The sequence below is a fragment of the Hyperolius riggenbachi genome, chromosome 5 (assembly GCF_040937935.1).
Source record: "Hyperolius riggenbachi isolate aHypRig1 chromosome 5, aHypRig1.pri, whole genome shotgun sequence".
Classification (NCBI taxonomy): domain Eukaryota; kingdom Metazoa; phylum Chordata; class Amphibia; order Anura; family Hyperoliidae; genus Hyperolius; species Hyperolius riggenbachi.
The window spans coordinates 71,438,365-71,457,951 of NC_090650.1; the positions used below are offsets into that span (position 1 = coordinate 71,438,365).

At 42.4% G+C, this 19,587-nt stretch overlaps 1 protein-coding gene across 2 annotated transcripts in view; it reads right to left on the reverse strand.

Moving 5' to 3' along the window:
* UBE3C (ubiquitin protein ligase E3C) overlaps positions 1 to 19,587 on the reverse strand; it is a 140,429-nt gene that overhangs the window by 108,029 nt on the left and 12,813 nt on the right. For both annotated transcript variants that reach the window (XM_068235861.1, XM_068235862.1), the window contains exons 3-4: positions 11,995 to 12,048; positions 1,958 to 2,032 (exon numbers count right to left, since the gene is read on the reverse strand). In XM_068235861.1, coding sequence (XP_068091962.1) covers positions 1,958 to 2,032; positions 11,995 to 12,048 — 129 coding nt within the window. The remainder of the gene's footprint in view (positions 1 to 1,957; positions 2,033 to 11,994; positions 12,049 to 19,587) is intronic.

A 19,587-nucleotide genomic window follows, 5' to 3' on the forward strand; every position in this document is an offset into this window, starting at 1 on the left:
GATGCGCACGCGTACTTAGCCGCCAGAGGAGGGTTTGAGCTTGCTTCGTCACTCGCAAGCCAAGCCCTCCGCTTCAGCCACCGCCCTAATACATGCTCACTCCCTTCAGCCCACTCCCTACAGCCACCGCCTAGCCTGATGCGCGCTCCCAGCAAAGATCATTTGTGGAGACGATGCGAGGCGGCTGAAGGGTGTTGCCTGGGAGGAGTGGGAGTGATTGATGGGCGGTGACTGAAGCGGAGGGTTTGGCTTGCGAGTGACAAAAGCAAGCACAAACCCTCCTCATGTCGCTCTAATACGCGTGCGCAGCCGTACCTCAATGTACGGCAACACGCAATGATTAACAACTTCCCCCTGCCATCCAAGTACAGGAACAGGGAAGTGAACGAGTAAAATGGGCATTACTACTTCCAGGGCAGGAAATAGAAACGGCCCGAATTGTGGAGCCGGTGAAGCCCCCGGGGGGAAAAAAAAAAAAAACATGCAATCCAGCCCAGATTGGGCTTGTGAACAGGGGAAGGTAAGCCATTTTTAGTGAGAAAAATTTGCCTGATAACCCCTTTAAAGCGGACCTGAACTTAGAGCTTCCTCTCTACTTTAAAAGATAAGCAACAGCATAATAGCTTGTTACAGTTTACAGAACTCCTGAAATAAAATGTGCAGTGTGTCCACTTCCTGCTTGCAGGTTACATATTAGCGGTGTCTGCCAAGGACACTTGTGATTACTTGCAGATGGGGGAATTAGGCTCTTCTCTCTAAATACATACATGGGGCATTTCTCTCTGCTTTCCTTGTGTCCAGTGCAAGAATTCAGGTCCACTGTAACAACTGAGCAGCAGCCCAGGATATAGAACATCATCTTTGACACAAAGTAAGGCCTCTTGCAGACTACATGCGATTCTGATTTTTTTAATACGATCCGATTTTTTGATTTAGATAAGAAAAAAAAGTGTACTCATGTCCATTTAAATCGGAATAAAAAAAAAAAAAAAAAAAAAAAAAAAAAAAAAAAAAAAATCGGATCGTATATAAAATAATCGGAATTGCATGTAGTCTGCAAGAGGCCTGTAAGTATCTATATAGTCCTGATTCAAAACAAAAACATGAAAAATACCTTAAAGGGAACCCGATGTGCACATTTTTGCAAACAAACAAAAACATACCATCTGATCTGGGGGGCTAGACGGATCAGGTAGCCTCAATTAATGCCGCTCTCCGCTGCTCCTGTGGTCAGAAATCCTTTGGTTACACTTTCAGTGACGGCTGGGGTCCTGACGCTGCAGCTTTGTGCGTTGTGACTCTGAGCACAGAGCAGGGAGGCGGGGCTGAAACAGAGCTGCCCAATGAGAGCTAAGGAAGGGGCGTTAGGAACATCTCCTGTTCTGGCTCTTCTGCCCTTCTTTGCCTCAACGGCAAATTTCCACTGACGAAGCGGGACACCGTGTGCACACGGAAGGACAGGAGCGAGAGCCGGGCATTATAGGAGAGGGAGCTGTTCATCTTACTACGGCGGGCATGTAACAAATCGCGTTCAGGTGGGGAATGCAGGGAATAGATTGCACTGCTGTTTTATATCTTCGGAGTCACCTACAAACATGCACTATTCCTGTGCCGCACGCAGTCAGTATCTTCAGGGCACACTGTCTTACAGGTATACAAAAGAAAAATACACTACACAAATGCAGACTCCTTTAAATATTTTGATTTGACATTTACTAATGATGTTTGCACAAAATGTCTTTCTTTGATAGTGTTCCTTTAACTATATATGCAGAGTGTAAAATGCTTCTAGTTTAAATTGTAGTGTTATCCAAATCAGTATATTGGTACTTCCATTATTGATTTTTCCCCTATATATAAACTGAAGTCAAATTGCCATGCAACTTACGACATGCTTTATTACATTACAGCTCAAACCCAATGACATGGCCCACTTGATAACACAGTAAATACCTACTTGCTGTTTTCTGTCATTGTAGCCTCTTACAAAGGATTGGATGATTATTGCATTCTTTAGCCTTCTCCTCTCTTCCTGTAACACAGTATTAAAGTGATTCTGTGCATGAACACCACAAGGACAGTAACATCTTTAAATTGTACAACAGAGGACTACATGCGTAGAGTACCAACTTTACCCCTTGTATGAATGTGTTCTTCAGGTACGCCCAAAACCAAAAACATACAACACTTGAAAAACGTTTATCAATACTTGGTTGCAGACTGTTACAGAGGAAACAGTCAGGTGTTCAGAAATGCCAGACTAAACAGGTGGCTTTTCACTTTGGACTTAAATGCTTCCAGGGATGGAGCTGTCCCGATTAATAAGCCAATCTTAAACAGAACTATCCATTTTAAAATCTGTAGCCACTGGAGTAGGTAGGGCCCTGATTAGGAGGAGTCATGGAGAAGCATGGGATCAGTATGATCAGCTGATAGATTTGTGAGGTTCTGATTTGCAGTGATGACTTCCTGGTTTAAAGTTAAAGGAATACTATCAATACCCAAGTGTTCTAAAATCACAATGTACAAATAATGTCTAAGTAGCTGTGTAAACATTTTCCTACTTTTCATGTTAAATATCAGAGGCAAAAGCTGTAATTTATTGAGGGTAGGATTTAGCTATATTGGGACAAATCAATTGCAGAAGGGGTGTCTGCTTCAATGCACAGCCAGAGTTGCATATCAGACTACAGAAAGCAAATATCAAACATATCAAACTCTGAAAGCATAAACAGTATGAAAAGCTGTGACAATTAGTTACATTTCCTCTGCTCTCTTCAGACACTTCAGTCAGAAACACAGGACACAGGAGCTGCAGCTGTTGGGAGCTTTCTCTCTGTCACACATAGAGTTACACATAGAGTTAACTGATCAAGTGTGAAGGGAATTTCCCCTCTCCTCATGGCTCAGTCAGCCGTCAGTTTTGGCGTCAGTAAAGTTTGAAAGTATTTTGATAACAGTAAACAAAGAAGTTGCTACTAAAATGTATACACCAGTACTTAGCAGCACTTCCCAAACAATTCCTGTGTCAATTGAAAAAAAAATATGTGAATCGATAGTATTCCTTTAATGTAACCCAGTTTAAAGAAAAAAAAAAAAAGGCAGATACTCACCTAGGGAGAGGGAAGGCTCGGTCCTAATGAGCCATCCCTCTCCTCTAGGAAAAAGGGAAGTCCCAAAGCTCAACCGTGTCAATGATTTCAGTACCAGGGAGTCAACCAGTCAGCACCTGGATCCATCAAGGTGCAAATCCATTAGACCAACATAGAAAGAAGGACTGGGTCTCCACCTGGGATTAGTGCAATTGTAGCAAAGTGATTTTATTCCATAGCAAAAAAAGCACACAACGTTTCAGCTCAAGGCCTTTGTCAAGTGTTACACTTGACAAAGGCCTTGAGCCGAAACGTTGTGTGCTTTTTTTGCTATGGAATAAAATCACTTTGCTACAATTGCACTAATCCCAGGTGGAGACCCAGTCCTTCTTTCCATCCCTCTCCTCTCCCAGTGCTGAGCTGGCTCCTCCGTTCATATCCCCCGCCAAGGGGACTTCGGAAGTTTTCGGGAGCCGAGTCCTCCCGAAGAAAGGCGGCGCAAGCGCGAATGCGTCAGAGGGCGCACGCACGTGCGCAGTGTAGAGCGACCCGTCTTCTGGAGGACTCGGGCTCCCGAAGCATTTCCAAAGCCTCCCTTCGGCCGGTAGACAGCGGTATACCGCTACGGGGGAGCCAGAACAGCAGCTGGCATCGGGAGAGGAGAAGGAATGCTCTATGAGACCCAGAGCCTCCCTCTCCTTAGGTGAGTATCTGACTATTTTTTTTTTTTTTAAATGGTTCCCATTAGCTTTAACACATGATCAGGACCAGCAAATCAGAACCTTACAAATCTATCAGCTGATCAAACTGATCACATGCTTCTCCACGAGTTCTAAGCTCTGCCATCCCTACACTGGAGTGAGCTAAGGATTGGTGTTATGTGGCAATGGCGAAGTTAGCTTGTTTACAGCCTTGCAGCAGCATTCTGTACTAATTGCAGGTGCTGCAGGTCTTTGTTTGGAAGACCTGTATAGAGAAAATTGCAGTAGTCAATGCTGCTCTACATAAAAAGAAACATATGCTAGAAGGTTAATTGGCATGCCACCAAAATTATCCCTGGAGTGTATGCTTGTGTAACTGTGACTAGGCTCCTCCAGGGAATGGGGGAAGGGAAGAAAATGACTATGTATTCTCTAAAATGCTATTTAAATATTGTAACAGAAAAATCTGCTGACAATGCTATCCCCAAATGTAAACTGCTGATAATTATGATACTCTACTAGCAAAGGTAATAATAGTAGATCTGAACTGCCCACAAAAAACCTAAAACAGTAAGCTTGCATTAGGCGACACAGAATGGGCAAAGATCCCCCCCATCCTGAGGACTGAAGAGCGAAGGAACAAAAGTCAACTGGTAAGCTCATGATATTGCGAGGAATGGTCGCAAAAATCTTAAAGTTTAAAACACATACAAATAAGAAGTACATTTCTTCCTGAGTAAAATGAGCCATAAATTACTTTTCTCCTATGTTGCTGTCAATTACAGTAGGTAGTAGAAATCTGATATTACCGACAGACTAGCCCATCTTCTCATAGGTGGTTCTCAGGGTTTTCTTTATTTTTAAAAGCGCTTAGTGAATGGCAGTTGCTCCGTCCAACTGCCAAAATAGTGTACGGTTAACAGGGAGGCTGGCCAGCATCAGTGTATAAAGATTTTTCAGGGAATGTCTTTATAAAGAATAAAGGCCATGCTGAGAATCCCCTATGGAGAGATGGACTAGCCCAAAAATCTGTCGGTAATGTCAGATTTCTACTACCTACTGTAAGTGACAGGAACATAGGAGAAAAGTAATTTATGGCTCATTTTACTCTGAAAGAAATGTACTTCTTATTTGTATGTGTTTTAAATTTTAAGATTTTCGCAACAGTTCCTCTTTAACCACTTTGCATCCAGACCTTGTTTCTCCCTTATGGCCCAGAGCAGTTTTTACATTTTAGCTATGTCCCTATCTAAATCAGAAATAACTTTATCCCTACTTATGACACATACATGAAATAAATAGTTTTTTTCAAGACAATCTAGGCTTTCATTGTATGCTATTTTTTTCATCAAACAGTTCTGTTTTCTATGCATTTTAATAGGAAGAAGAGGAAAAAAATAGATTTTTTTTGAATAGTTTTACCAATTCCAGTTTAAAAAAAAAGCACTACTGTACATAAACACAAAGTTTGTTCGGTTATTTGTACTGTTTATCACAAAACTTAGATTATGTTCCTGTCACAATTTATGGTAAAGATATTGGATTCTAAAATAATGCTAGTGTGCATTTTTCACTATGAGCTGAGAAAATTTAAGTATTTTTAATGGTAAAAATTAACCTTATTGGTTCAGGAAACATATATTCCCTTTCACCAATTAGTGCTGCAGCAGATAGTGCCAGAGCTGTGCACGGGAACAAACCCAATCCTGCACAGCTATGCTTCAGCTACAAGACGTATATTTACGTCCTCATGGCTTAGATGAAGTCACAGAGGACGTAGATATACTGTAGTGGTGGAAAAAGTGATTAAAGTGGTTATACACGATACAATGAAAAAACTTTTTTTAAATTATAAAAAAAAATAAAAAAATATTAGCTGTGTAGAAGAATCTAATGTAATTATTTTCCTTTCAATCAAGAAAAATGGACCAAAATTTCCCAAACTCAGGATCTTTTAATCCAGAGGTCCCCAAACCGGGCTGTTTTGAGCCAGTCCTGTGAAAGTGGTTCTCTGTACTTTCAGTCATGCAGAGCAGCACTCAACAGAGTGTCACCAGGTGCGCAGGTCCTCTACTTACAGCTGTCGGCTGTGCTGCTACATCCTCTGTATGGCACCCAATGCAGACATGCATCAGGAGCCGTACGAAGCATGCAGTCGTTCAGCTGATGGCTGTAATAAGAGGACGGCACATCTAGTGACACTCTTCTCTGCGCAGACTGAAAATAGAGAGAAAGGCCAGGCCCACAGACCGGCGCATTGAGTTGTGGGGATGACCTGCTGTGCGCTGCTCTGCATGGAAATAAGGGGCACACTATGTCAGGGGAAACGGGGGAAGTCAGGTATTTTTAGCGTTAAACCAATGCCCTTTCTGGGATCTGTAATTCATTGTTATCCGGAAGGAGTATGAGATAATATGCAGACTCGAGATTATCAATTTTCAAGTCCAGTTCTGGTTTAGAATCTTGTTGTGAGGAGTTAGAAACTTTGAGGGAAGGGTCTGGGGGTTGTATTACTGTCTGTGTCCCAATTGGAAAGTTTTTGAAGGCTGTTTGGGAGGGAAAAAACACATCAAAACACTTCGAAACCAACTGAGCGTATTTTAGAAAAAAAAAAAAAATAGTGAATGGTGCAATGGTTTTGCGTTTTTAATCCATACAATCAATCAGGAAAACTGACTGAACTTGAAATGGTTAAGGAAAAATATAACTGTATGGTGTACAGCCACCTTTAGGGCCCTTTTCCACTAGAGCGTTTGCTGAATCGCAAAATCGCAAACCGCTACGGATTTTAAAATTGCTACGGTTTGCTTTATAACATAGGACACGTGGTAGGTCATTTCCACTACCGCGATTCGTTTTTTTTACTAAATCATGATCACGCCGTGGAACGTTTTGCTGCGATTTTTCCTATGCAGTGCATAGCATAGCAAAATCGCAAACGTCAGGAAATCGCCGGTAAATTTTGGACTTTTGCTGAGACGCAATTGCTAGCGTTTAGCGCGAACGCTAGCAATTGCTAGTGGAAAAGGGCCCTCACTCCCTGTCATAGTCAGACTGTCACAGTGAAAGCCTCATGTTACCCACTTCACTGTCAGCTATAAGCAATAAGGGATATCATTTACTGTCTACAGAAAGAAGCTGGAAAGAACACCAGCAGGCAGATCACCTGATGTCACAGCACTGTATAGCCCTGACACTGGAAGTCCCTCTCCCAATCAGCAGTATGCACATTGCTGGTGGCCAAAGTCCTTGTCTCCTTATCTACCATCAGGCTCCTTATGGTAGAGATTAGATGGCAGCACTAGTTGTTTACAACTGACACTAATGCTAAACACCAGGGGGAGCTTGTGAGTCAGTTGCTGACCAAATCCAGCTGTGCGCTCAAAGACTAAAGATGGCCACACACTATGCAATCTGACTGTGCAATTTTTATACAATCTTACCAACATCAATGTAGTATAACAGCAATAGATTCACTGTGACGTGCATATATTTTTAAGTTAGACTCTCACACTACATGCAAGTGGTAAAATTGGTGACTGTACAGTCAGATTGTATGGTGTCAGATTGATACAGTCAGATTGTATGGTGTGTGGCCACCTTTAGGCTCTGTTCCCACTAGAGCGGAGAACAGAAATTTTTACCTGCTATTTAGCTTAAGCAGTATGAGGAGAGGTGAAACGCTGCATTCCTGCGGCAAAATAAGGGCTTTATACCACCCAAATCCCCAGGGCAAAATGCGGGGAGCACTTCCTTAAGAGGCAGAGCTTTGCGTTGTAGCTCTGCCTACTGTATACTGGAGTCAATCTCCGCTAATCGCCTCCTCTCCCCGACCCGCTCAGTCTTTCTTCACAGAGAGGGGCAGGAGAGGCGGAGAACCATGCACCGATTGATTTCAGTAGAGGCAGAGCTACAGCACTAAGCTCTGCCTCACCAGGCAGCAAAAGCTCTACCTCACCGGGCAGCAAAATCCACGTCTTTGAAAGTCATGGAATTTTGCCCCTGGATTTGGGGGTTATAAAGCCCTTGTTTTGCCGCAGGAATGCTGTGTTTCACCTCTCCGCATACTGCTTAAAGAGGATCTGTAACGTCAAAAGATCCCCTGGGGGGTACTCACCTGGGGTGGGGGAAGCCTCCGGATCCTAATGAGGCTTCCCACGCCGTCCTCCGTCCCTCAGGGGTCTCGCTCCGTGAAAGAGGACGTCAATATTTACCTTCCCGGCTCCTGCGCAGGCGCTCTGACGACTGTCGGCTCCGAACTACACGGAAATACCCGATCGCCGTCGGGTCTGCTCTACTGTGCAGGCGCAAGTTTCCGGCGCCTGCGCAGTAGAGCGGACCCGACTGAGATCGAGTATTTCCGTGTAGTTCGGAGCCGAAAGCAGCCACAGCGCCCCCGCTGGAGCCAGCAAAGGTAAATATTGAACTGACAGTCGGGTCTGTCGCCGGCTGTTCGGAGGGCTGCAGCGAGACCCCCGTGGGACAGAGGACGGCGTGGGAAGCCTCATTAGGATCCGGAGGCTTCCCCCACCGGAGATGAGTACCCCCCAGGGGATGTTTTTAATGTTACAGAGTCTCTTTAAGCTAAATAGCAGGTAAAAAGCAGGCTTTATATTCGATTTTTGCCCCATCTACATGATACGATTCTTTGTGCGATTCGATTACGATTCTATTTACGATCCGATTAAATCCGACATGTCCGATCGGGCTTTGACTCTCTTTAAGATCAGAACTATAGGCAAAACTGCAGATTATCTGTCAATTCTAATATTTGCCCAACAATACCTTCATCTTTTTGATATCTGCATTGCATGTAACTGTAATATGTCTTCAAATATTACATCAGGAAAATCTGCCTGTCACTACAGCTTACCTGTAGGCCTCATTCACACATAAATGGTGTACATTTCCGGTCCAGTTCTGACAGTTTTGTATCAGTTTTCTATGAGTTCACAGTTCCAATCCTGTCAGGAAAACTGATAGAAAATTGATACAAAACTGACAGGACCAGAAATGTACAGCTTTATGTGTGAACCAAACCTTACTGTGGAATCTAGGCCAGAGAGCACAAGAAGAGTAAAAGAGACGCCCTGGTGGTTAATAAAAGCTTTTAAAAGCAGTTTGAAATCGAAAAGAAAGTGGAGGTGGCGTACCTCACTGACGAAATCTTTCTAACAAAAGATTTTATTTTTAGCACAGGCAACGCGTTTCGCGGGTCTGAGCTCGCTTCCTCAGGCCAATAACAGTGGTAAACTAGGAAATCAAATTCAGCAAAGGGAGCCTCCCTTTGGTGGGTGCTGGGTACAGGATGCCTGACAGCCATTCCGCGCACTGCTGCGCTTCTACGGAGGCTACCTACGGTAAAATTAAAAAACGATCTAGACGGCATCACCTTCTGGCATCCTGTACCCAGCACCCACCACCATCACTGTGCCTCCTTTCACCTTTAGTATGTGTACCATTTACTCAATATACCATCTTTATTTGCACTTATGAAAATTTTGCAATAATAAGACAAGCTTACTTTGGAATCTACCTGCCAGTTACTGAATAGCCAGTCACTTGGTTTTGTACCTATTAGCGCCTGTTGCACATGAGACTACTGAAATGTACTGTCTTGTTTGAGCAGCTTGCCATGTTTTTCTCATCCTATATAATAAAACCCCATGTGACCCTGCGTCATCCTTCTGTCCGTGTGTTTTGGCTACTGCGCATGTGTACGTTTGTGGCTTATGTGGAAAGAGCTTAGCACCCATTTTTAAACGGGCCTTAGGCCTAGTGTTTAATAATATCACCTAACATCTACCTGCCATTCTTATTTGTCAGTTACTGGTAATATCAGTCGCTGGTATTATCTGCATGTAACTGCTACCTACTGGTTGTTGACAATAACCGCATGTCATTTGAATTTGTCTATTAGTGTCATCAATAAATGCCTATTGTGTGACAAGATGGAGATGATGGAGCAAACAGTTGTGTACAGAATGATGTGCCACTGTCTAATCTGGCAGCATTCCAGATCAAATCATTAGTAGCCAACGTAGACCGCGGCACCATCTTAGGGTTATGCTTTTATTCAGTTCATATGAATGACAGCATAATGTAGCAACGTTTTGGTGCAATCGCTCCTTTATCAGCATGCATGAAAAAGAGGCTGCAGGAAATTTGGGTACCCAATTTCAGCATGTAGAATGTCGGTAAATGTACAGATATTCTACATTGTTAAACTGGTAATTATGATAGTAAAATATCGGTAACGCTATTCTCACACTGAACTCTCCCCTTGACTGATGCCTAACCTTAACCACCCCCTGCCAATGCCTAAACCTAAATCTTGCCGGTGCTATCCCATGCCATAACACTCTCCCCCCCCAGGCGTAAAACCCTCCTCACGCATGCCTAACCTTAACCGCCCAAGACACACACACACACACACACAAATCAGGTGCAACAGAGTTGTCCATTGAAATATCAGGAAGAGTGTGAAATTTGGGCACTGTAGACTTGGTGCTCACTGATGTTTTGAAGATGTGCCAGCTACAAAGGCACAGGAAATTTGGTCAGAATTGATAGCAATATGAATGTAGTCCGTTATCCAAAAATGTTGGAGGAAAATTTGACCTAATCAGCTAGGATGCAGAGCATGGGATGAACTTGGACTTTTCGACATGACACAGATCCAAAACACAAGACCTGTCATTGGCTACAGCAACAAAAAGTGAAGGTTCTGGAGTGGTCATAGTAGTCCATTCTCCTGACTTTAATATCTTGGAGCCACTCTGGGGAGACCTCAAATGTCAAAAATTTACGGGAACTGTAGGCTCTTTGCCAGAAAGAATGGGCAGCTTTAACATCTGAGAAGATAAAGATCCTCATCCATAACTACCACAAGACTTCAAGCTGTCATTCATGTTAAAGGGGGCAATACATAGTATCAAGAATTGGGGTATATAAACCTTTAATCAGGGTCATTTAGGTCGTTTTTCTAGTGATTATGATTTAAAAAGGGTAACAGTAAGTAGCTTCAGCTAACCACTACACGAGTGGAAGAAAGAGGTTTGTGTATTCATATATTATGAGCACAACTGTATGTTGTCATTGATCTGAACTGAATAAAAGAGAAAACCTGATTCGGTGCTGGTCTACATGTGCTACTATTATTGTTTGGAGACACATGGAAAAGACTCCAGATAAATGAGGTATAAGTAATGGCTAGCATTTTTCATAGAGTTGTACGTTTACCTTGGGCACCAAGGGAAAGCCTGTGAATTTGGACACATAAAAGGGGCTGTACAATAACAGAGGAACATGCAGTGGGTTGTACATGATACACAATAAAATGATATACCATACTATGAATGAAAGATTTCTCAGTGTCCCAACAGGTACAGATTTGCTAGTCTATATTTGAGCATTTAAGTATCATTTGTAAGTCACTTATTTCAAACCAAAACAGACTAAATAGAGCTTCCCTTTGACAGATATGCATGTGTCCACCTTGTCATGTTATGCTTTATGGTTACACCAATGCCATGCCAAGAATGGATGCTATATACAATGTGTTGGGTTTTGTATGCTAAATGAAAATCTTTAAAGCAGTAGGATCATCCATACTATTCCAGGGGAAAAAAAACACATATATAAGTAGATAAATACTTGATCTACTTGTATAACACATGTATAGTATTGTCCTCGTTTTGATTTTAGTGAATGTTATATAGTAAATGACGAGAATTCTGTTCCTGGTGGGGGCCATGTCTTTTACCCACAGTAAAGGCTAACTCGTGATGTCATTTCTGCCCTTTACTTTTTTTCTTGTCTCCTCCAATCGCTGAGTCACCTCAGCCTTGCTTGTAAACACAAGTGATTAGGGGTTTAGGTTTCAGATAAGCAGCAGGCAGGGAAATAAAAGGGAAGAGGAGGAATATATTATAGATAAAAAGAACCCCCAGCATGCAATTCTTTGGCACCGACTACTAAAGAGCCAGTGCTCCTAAGGTATATGATAACTCCAAATCAAAACAGCAGAAAACGTTTTGAAAGTTTTGAATGCAGGATTAGCATCTTTATCACTTAATACATTCAGACCAGTTGCTGTAGAAATTTGATTTTTATGGTGACGATACCACTTTAATAAAAAGAAAGTTGAAAAGAAAAAAAGAAAGAAATGCGTCACTTTCTTCAGAAGCATTTTGTCCTACCTCTCTTTTCCGACGCTCCTCCTGGGTGCGATGAAGGAGGGATGCTTTCTCTTCCTGAAAGATAAACACATCCGTTTCACATACATTCTAATGTCAGCATAGCAATGGTAGCCTATATGATACACAGTCATACAATAACCGTTACCAAAGTTTAGCATGCTTTTAAAGTGTACCAGAGACGATAAAAACAAAGTTTTATACGTACCTGGGGCTTCCTCGTGCCCCATTCGCACGGATCGTTCCCACGCAGCCGTCCTCAGTCTTCTGTATCACCATTACCGGGTCCGGTAACTTAGCCCAGTCGGGGCCAGTCTACAAAAAGTAAGTGCGCCCTTTACGTATGTCTCCTGCAGGGGTACCGGCGATACAGAAAACAGGGGACGTCGGGTTGGAGCGATCCGTGCACATGGTGCCGGAGGAAGCCCCAGGTACCGTATATATAAAACTTTTAGTTTTTATCGTCTCTGCTTTCCTTTAAAGGGACACTTAAGTCAAACAAAAAAAAAATGAGTTTTACTCACCTAGGGCTTCCAATAGCCCCCTGCAGCTGTCCGGTGCCCTCGCTGTCTCCCTCCGATCCTCCTGGCCCCGCCAGCAGCCACTTCCTGTTTCGGTGACAGGAGCTGACAGGCTGGGGACGCGAGTGATTCTTCACGTTCCCAGACACATTAGCACCCTCTATGCTGTTATATGGTATACGATATATGCTATAGCAGCATAGATGGCGCTAATGTGGCCAGGAACGCAAAGAATCACTCGCGTCCCCAGCCTGTCAGCTCCTGTCACCGAAACAGGAAGTGGCTGCTGGCGGGGCCAGGAGGATCGGAGGGAGACGGCGAGGGCACAGGACAGCTGCAGGGGGCTATTGGAAGCCCCAGGTGAGTAAAACTCATTTTTTTTGTGTGACTTAAGTGTCCTTTTAAAGGTTTTTACAGTGAGTGAACCCTTCTAAGGTTCTCGAATATAGGCAAAGCCATGGAAATAATTCCTTTATGATGCGGTGGCCAGCTGTGCATCCAGACCTGCTAACTTGTAGTACAGGCACAGCCTTACACGCCAAGGCCCTGGACCCAGTTTCTAAAAACATTTGTGAAGCAATGTATTCCATATTTTAACGCATTTAGAATGTTGTTAAAAATATTTTATTCCTTGCAACAAAAAAAGAAAGTGTAAAATGCTGCATGCAGCAATTTAGTGCAGGTGGTATCCTCCTCCCTTCCAGTAGGGCTTCAGAGTAATGCGTAATGTACATGCTGTAAGGTACGCAGCCCACTTTCTGACAGCAAGGAGAAATGATTTCAGCTAGGAGAATGGTAGCCCCGACTCCCCCTTCTCACATCACTGCAGCCCATTGGGGTCTGACAGAGGGAGAAGATCAATAATAATGATGAACTGCTGCAACAGGCATTTTACTTTTTTTTTTTTTGGTTAGCAGAAATATAGTTTTGTTCAGGGTCTATGGCCTAAAGTATTCAGGCGTCCATACATCTACCAACTCGGCAGCCGATCATCTGATCATGGATCATCTGATTTGATAATTATTATGGAATCAGATTAAATCGATGCAGCAAAAACCATACCCTATCGACAATGCAACCAATTGTAGTCGGAAAATTGGTCGAATGCATCCATCGGACATGCTGCAAAATGTTGGGCCGACATGGTCAATCAGATGCGTGGCAGTAATGGAGTAAGATAATCGCAAACAATCGAGACGTCTCTGTCCCCCTAGTGTGAAATGTGCCTCCCCTGCACGCTTCATTATAGCTCGTAGTGCCATCGTATGTTACATCACACATGCCCCCCAACGTGCTATAACGCAAATCGCCAACAACCACATGGGGCACAAAACCCGGAAGGAATGCAGAGACAGCGGAAGATGGCAGTAGGTAAATTAGAGGTGGAATCATGAGGCCGATTCCTTAAAGAATTTGTGCTGAAAATGATCAGGAATTTCTCTGCGGTCTGTGGCGCCCAACAGATCTCTGCCCGATCAGATTCGATCAGAGAGAGATCTGTCTCTTGGTCGATCTGCTCATACATCGACTGATGTATAGGCACCTTTAGGCTGCTTTCACAGTAAGACGTTACAGGCGCACGTTAGTGCAGCCTGTAACGCAGCCCAACTCACAGTAATGTAAAATCAATGGGCTGTTCACAGTGCCCACATTGCGTTACATTGTAACGCTGCACGTTCAAATAAAGTGCAGCATGCTATGTGTTCTACGTGGTTTTAGCCGCGTTAGACTGTGTGCACATGCTCAGTTATGTTTTTTTTTGGGGGGGGGGGGGGGCCGTAGAGGAGGCGGGGAGAGTCCACTATTGTAGCCAGCCACATGGCTACTTAATATTCACTGCACTGCAGTGTTTACTTCCTGGAGCGGCGGCTGATTGGCTGGCAGGACCACGTGATGCGGAGTGCTCCGATCACGAGGTCTCCGCAGTGCATAGGACACAAAAGGCGCACCAAGAGCTGCATAACGCAGCTCTAGGTTGCGTCCTCCTCCAACGCCACCAGGCGTTGCGTTAGGGGCACGTTATGCGACCTATAACGTCCCTTAAAACGCAACGTCCTGGTGGGAAAGAGGATCATCAGTACAGCAAGGCAAATTGCATTGTTTAAAAGGAAATACAAATTGTTGCCTCCTTATCCCTATCACTTCAGCTGCCCATTATGGCACCCAACCCCCTTGTAGCAAAAAGAAAAAGTGAAAATATATATATATATATATATATATATATATATATATATATATATATATATATATATATATATATATATATATATATATATATATATATATATATATATATATATATATATATATATATATATATATATATATATATTTTCTTTGGTGATTTTTACGTTTCACTTGGTATTTAAGATGCATATGTCTGCTTTAAGCTTTAAAGCAGACTTGAACTCAAGACAGGACCTGAACTCTTGCACAGGACTGAAGAAATACATAGAGAAATCCACCCTGTATGTATTTAGAGAGTTTAGTCTGTTTAAAACTCCCCCTCATTTGAGTCTATTCACAAGCTGTAATCTGATCTCTCCCGTGTCACAAGACTGCCTATGGCAGAGATGGCAGAAAAGGCCATTTGAAAGCACATGAGGTTAACAATATGTCTGCTTCCATTAATCAGGAAGTAGAGACTCTGCAGATTTATTGCAGGATTTGTATCAGCTGTAACAAATAAATTTTTTTGTTTAAAGGTTATTATGCTGTTGCTCATCTTTTAGAGCAGAGAGGACATTCTGAGTTCAGGTCCGCTTTAAATTTCAGGAGAACATCATTTGCGGTTTGTCGGCTTCATTTTTCATAAGAAGAGCAGTTCTCCATTCCCTGATTCATGTGGTTTCATGTTATGGGATTATTGCTTTATCCCAATATGTTAGACTTGGAATAGGCTTCAGCGAGAGAATAAGGCGCCAACACTAGTCGTCATTAGCCAGAGAAATGGCTTCACCCAGAGCTGGCTTTAATTGCCTGTTCCGTCTTCCCCCAGAGAGACGCTTCTTAAAAGATAGTTTTGCCCATGATATTAATGTGAGCAGGAGACAGAGAGACCTTAAAATGCATTTCTGCCTTCATAAAAATGTGTGAATTGTGCTAGCAGCCTAATCAGATAATTACAGCTAAATACATCCTCCTGGCCGCTGTTAGTTAATCACACAGGCTTCCTGAAAATAGTGCATTACTTTTCCCCGCAATAGACAGTACCACACACATAAAGCCTCCTAATAATGACGTGCTTAAAGGGAAAGTCTAGCTTCACTGAGTGGATTTACCAAGATATTCCTGCATAATATTTGCCCAGAAATAAATCCACTTCCCAGAGAGGATGTGAAAATAAAGTCCCATACACAAGCTCAACAGCGGTCTTTTATGCTTTCACAACTTTTGTTGAAACACCTAAAAATGTCTTTTGCAATTGTTCAAAAAGCTGATAAGACTGATAAGAAGTCAATCTAAAGGTGCGTACACACGCACTACATGCGGCAACGACGGGTCCGTCAGACCCTCCCGCTGGGCGGACGTTCAGCCGACAGTGCGTGTGCACGTGCTGTCAGCGGACTGATGAGGCTGTTTCTGAACGATGCGCTGAGCGCACTTCTTAAAGTGACTCTGTAACAAAAATTACAACGTTTTTTCTACCATCCTACAAGTTCCTAAACCTGTTCTAATGTGTTCTGGCTCACTGCAGCACTTTTTACTATCACTGTCTCTGTAATAAATCAATGTATCTTTCCCCTGTCAGACTTGTCGCCCTGTGTCTGGAAGGCTGCCAACTCTTCCGTGCTGATCTGTTCCTCTATGCACACTCCAGTGTGTGTCTTATTTACATAATTTACATAAGCCAGCAGCGTCTCTGCTATTTTATCAGTGATAGAAGAGAGCTGGATAAAAATCCTCCTCTGTTGTGCTGAATACACACGATGCGTTTTTGCGTTCATTTTTTGCGGTCGATTCGCATCGATTCGATTATTTCCAACATGCTCGATTCGAATTTCGATCGTTTTTGCCGTCAGTTGCATGTTAATGATGCCAAATCGACGGCAAAAACGATCAAAATCCGAATCGAGCATGTTGGAAATAATCGAATCGACCGCAAAAACGAACACAAAAACGCATCGTGTGTATCCAGCATAGGCTGTGAAAGGAGCTGGGCTGTCACATACTGAGGAATTAACCACATAGGCAGAGCTGTCTGCAGAAAGCCTGTCACTTCAGTGGGTGAGAGCTGCAGGGGGACAGAAGGTACCCACACAAATGATCTCTTGAGATTCAGAAGTAAGGCTGTATACAGCCTGCCTGTGTATGGATGTATTTTCTATGTGTGGACATACTGTGCATCAACCTACTTCCTGTTTTGGTGGCCATTTTGTTTGGTTATAAACAAACTTTTTAAAACTGTTTTTGACCACTTTTAATGCGGCGGGGAGCGGCGAAATTGTGACAGAGGGGAATAGGAAATGTCCCCTAACACACTGGTATGTTTACTTTTGTGCGATTTTAACAATACAGAATCTCTTTAAGCCTAATTTATCCTTTGACCATTTGAAAGCACAAGCTGTAAACAATATGTCTGCTTCCATGAATCAGGAAGTAGAAACTGTGCAAATTTATTTTAGGATTTGTAGCAGCTGTAACAAGGAAATGTTTTGTGTTTAAAGGTTATTATGCTATTGTGTATCTTTTAGAGCAGAGAGGAGTTCTGAGTTCAGGTTCACGTTAAAGGAAAGAGGTTTCCAAAATAGTGGCAGAGTTCATAGTAACATACTGTATTAACAATTATTTTAGTTGTTTTTTGCAATGATATCCTTTTAACAGTGATTTGTCAGTATTGAGTTTAAAAGCAGAACAGATAATATTTGGCAGTTATAACTCACCCAAAGATGCTCAGCTAAGGAAACCTAACAGTCCAATATGTAAAACAGGAAGAGTCCTGCAAACACCAAAGTAAAAGGTTTACTTTTGTGACTCTTCTGTGAGTGAAGCAGACATATTGGATGTTTTTATACTTAGATGGAAGAGGTGCATCAAAAGGAAAAATCTAATAGTTTTAACTGTCCAAAAGATAAGGAAAAAAGGCTTACTTGAATAAATAAACCGCTAATGTAAGGTAAATGGGTTCTTTAACAAAACAATTAAGACAACGCGTTTTGCAGGTCTAAGACTGCTTCCTCAGGTTAAGTACAGTGTCTCTGAAAAAAAAAAAAAAAAAAGGGTCCATCACTAGGAGTTCCTGTTTAAGTGACAGACCTTTTCCAAGACACAGGCCACGGTCATGACAGTTTCCTATCTGTGAACCTTGTTACTATGGCCTCAATTCACCAAGCAGTTTAGACTAGTCTACGGATGGTTTTTAGACTACTGATGGTTTGGTCAGTTGCATCAAAGGGGAATTCACTATTACCAAATGTTTTAGACCTGGTCTAAAACCATTTGATAATTAGGTGGGTAAAGCTGGGTAAATGATCAAAAGATGTAATTCACAAACAAGTAGCTCTAACTGGCATCCTTCTCGTTTGATGAGCTCTCCTCTGCATACAATTACTGTAAACTTCTGCATAATTAATTCAATAGGTTCCATCCTCACATCTAAAATACCTCACAGAATTACTTAACCGACAGAAATCAGCTGGTCTAATCTGTCAGGAAAAGTGGGCGTGGTTACTCCTTGCTTGCCTTTGTGACTTGTGTAATTACTGAATGTTAGACCAGGTCTAAAAACAGGTCTACAACATTACACCAAACCATCAGTAGACTAAAAACCATCTGTAGACTAGTATAAACTGCTTAGTTAATTGAGGCCATTGTGGGAAATAATGGCTGTTTCCAACTTCCAAGAAACCCGTATCTCCCTCTGTGCATATGTACAGCTATAAGAAAAGAAAAGAAAAGACCATCGAATTGTTAGTGTGCGTGGTTATAGATAATGGCCTCAATTCACTAAGATCATGCTGGAGATAATAAGGCAAGAGAAAAACTTACCTCCACACAGTGAGAGAGTTATCTCCCCATTCCTTAAGGTACCTCCTCTGTAGTTAAGGTACCTCCTCTGTAGCTATTTTCAAAATTCTGGAGTTATTTTAAGGATTGAAGAGTCTTTAGAGAACTTTAGAGATCTCACCTTAAAGAGACTCTGCAACAAAATGTTCAGCCTTATTTCTTCTATCCTATAAGTTCCTATACCTGTTCTAATGTGGTCTGTCTTACTGCAGCCTTTCCTAGTAGCACAGTGGCTGGATTATCTCTGATATATAATCTAATCTTTGCTTTGACAGCTTTGTTGGGCTCAGGCACTCAGGCAGGAATGTGCTGCTCTGCTTGTGATACGTAGAAGCTATACACACCCTCTCCACGCCCCCCTGCAGGCTCTGTATGAGTCACAGACTGAGCTCCTCTCAGCCCATCACTTGCTGGTTAGCAGCCATGTTTTTTGTTTGTAAACAATGTAAACACTGTACAGTGGTGTGAAAAACTATTTGCCCCCTTCCTGATTTCTTATTCTTTTGCATGTTTGTCACACTTAAATGTTTCTGCTCATCAAAAACCGTTAACTATTAGTCAAAGGTAACATAATTGAACACAAAATGCAGTTTTAAATGATGGTTTTTATTATTTAGTGAGAAAAAAAAAACTCCAAATCTACATGGCCCTGTGTGAAAAAGTGATTGCCCCCCTTGTTAAAAAATAACTTAACTGTGGTTTATCACACCTGAGTTCAATTTCTGTAGTCACCCCCAGGCCTGATTACTGCCACACCTGTTTCAATCAAGAAATCACTTAAATAGGAGCTATCTGACACAGAGAAGTAGACCAAAAGCACATCAAAAGCTAGACACCATGCCAAGATCCAAAGAAATTCAGGAACAAATGAAAACAAAAGTACTGTAATTGAGATCTATCAGTCTGGTAAAGGTTATAAAGCCATTTCTAAATCTTTGGGACTCCAGCGAACCACAGTGAGAGCCATTATCCACAAATGGCAAAAACATGGAACAGTGATGAACCTTCCCAGGAGTGGCCGGCCGACCAAAATTACTCCAAGAGCGCAGAGAAAACTCATCCGAGAGGC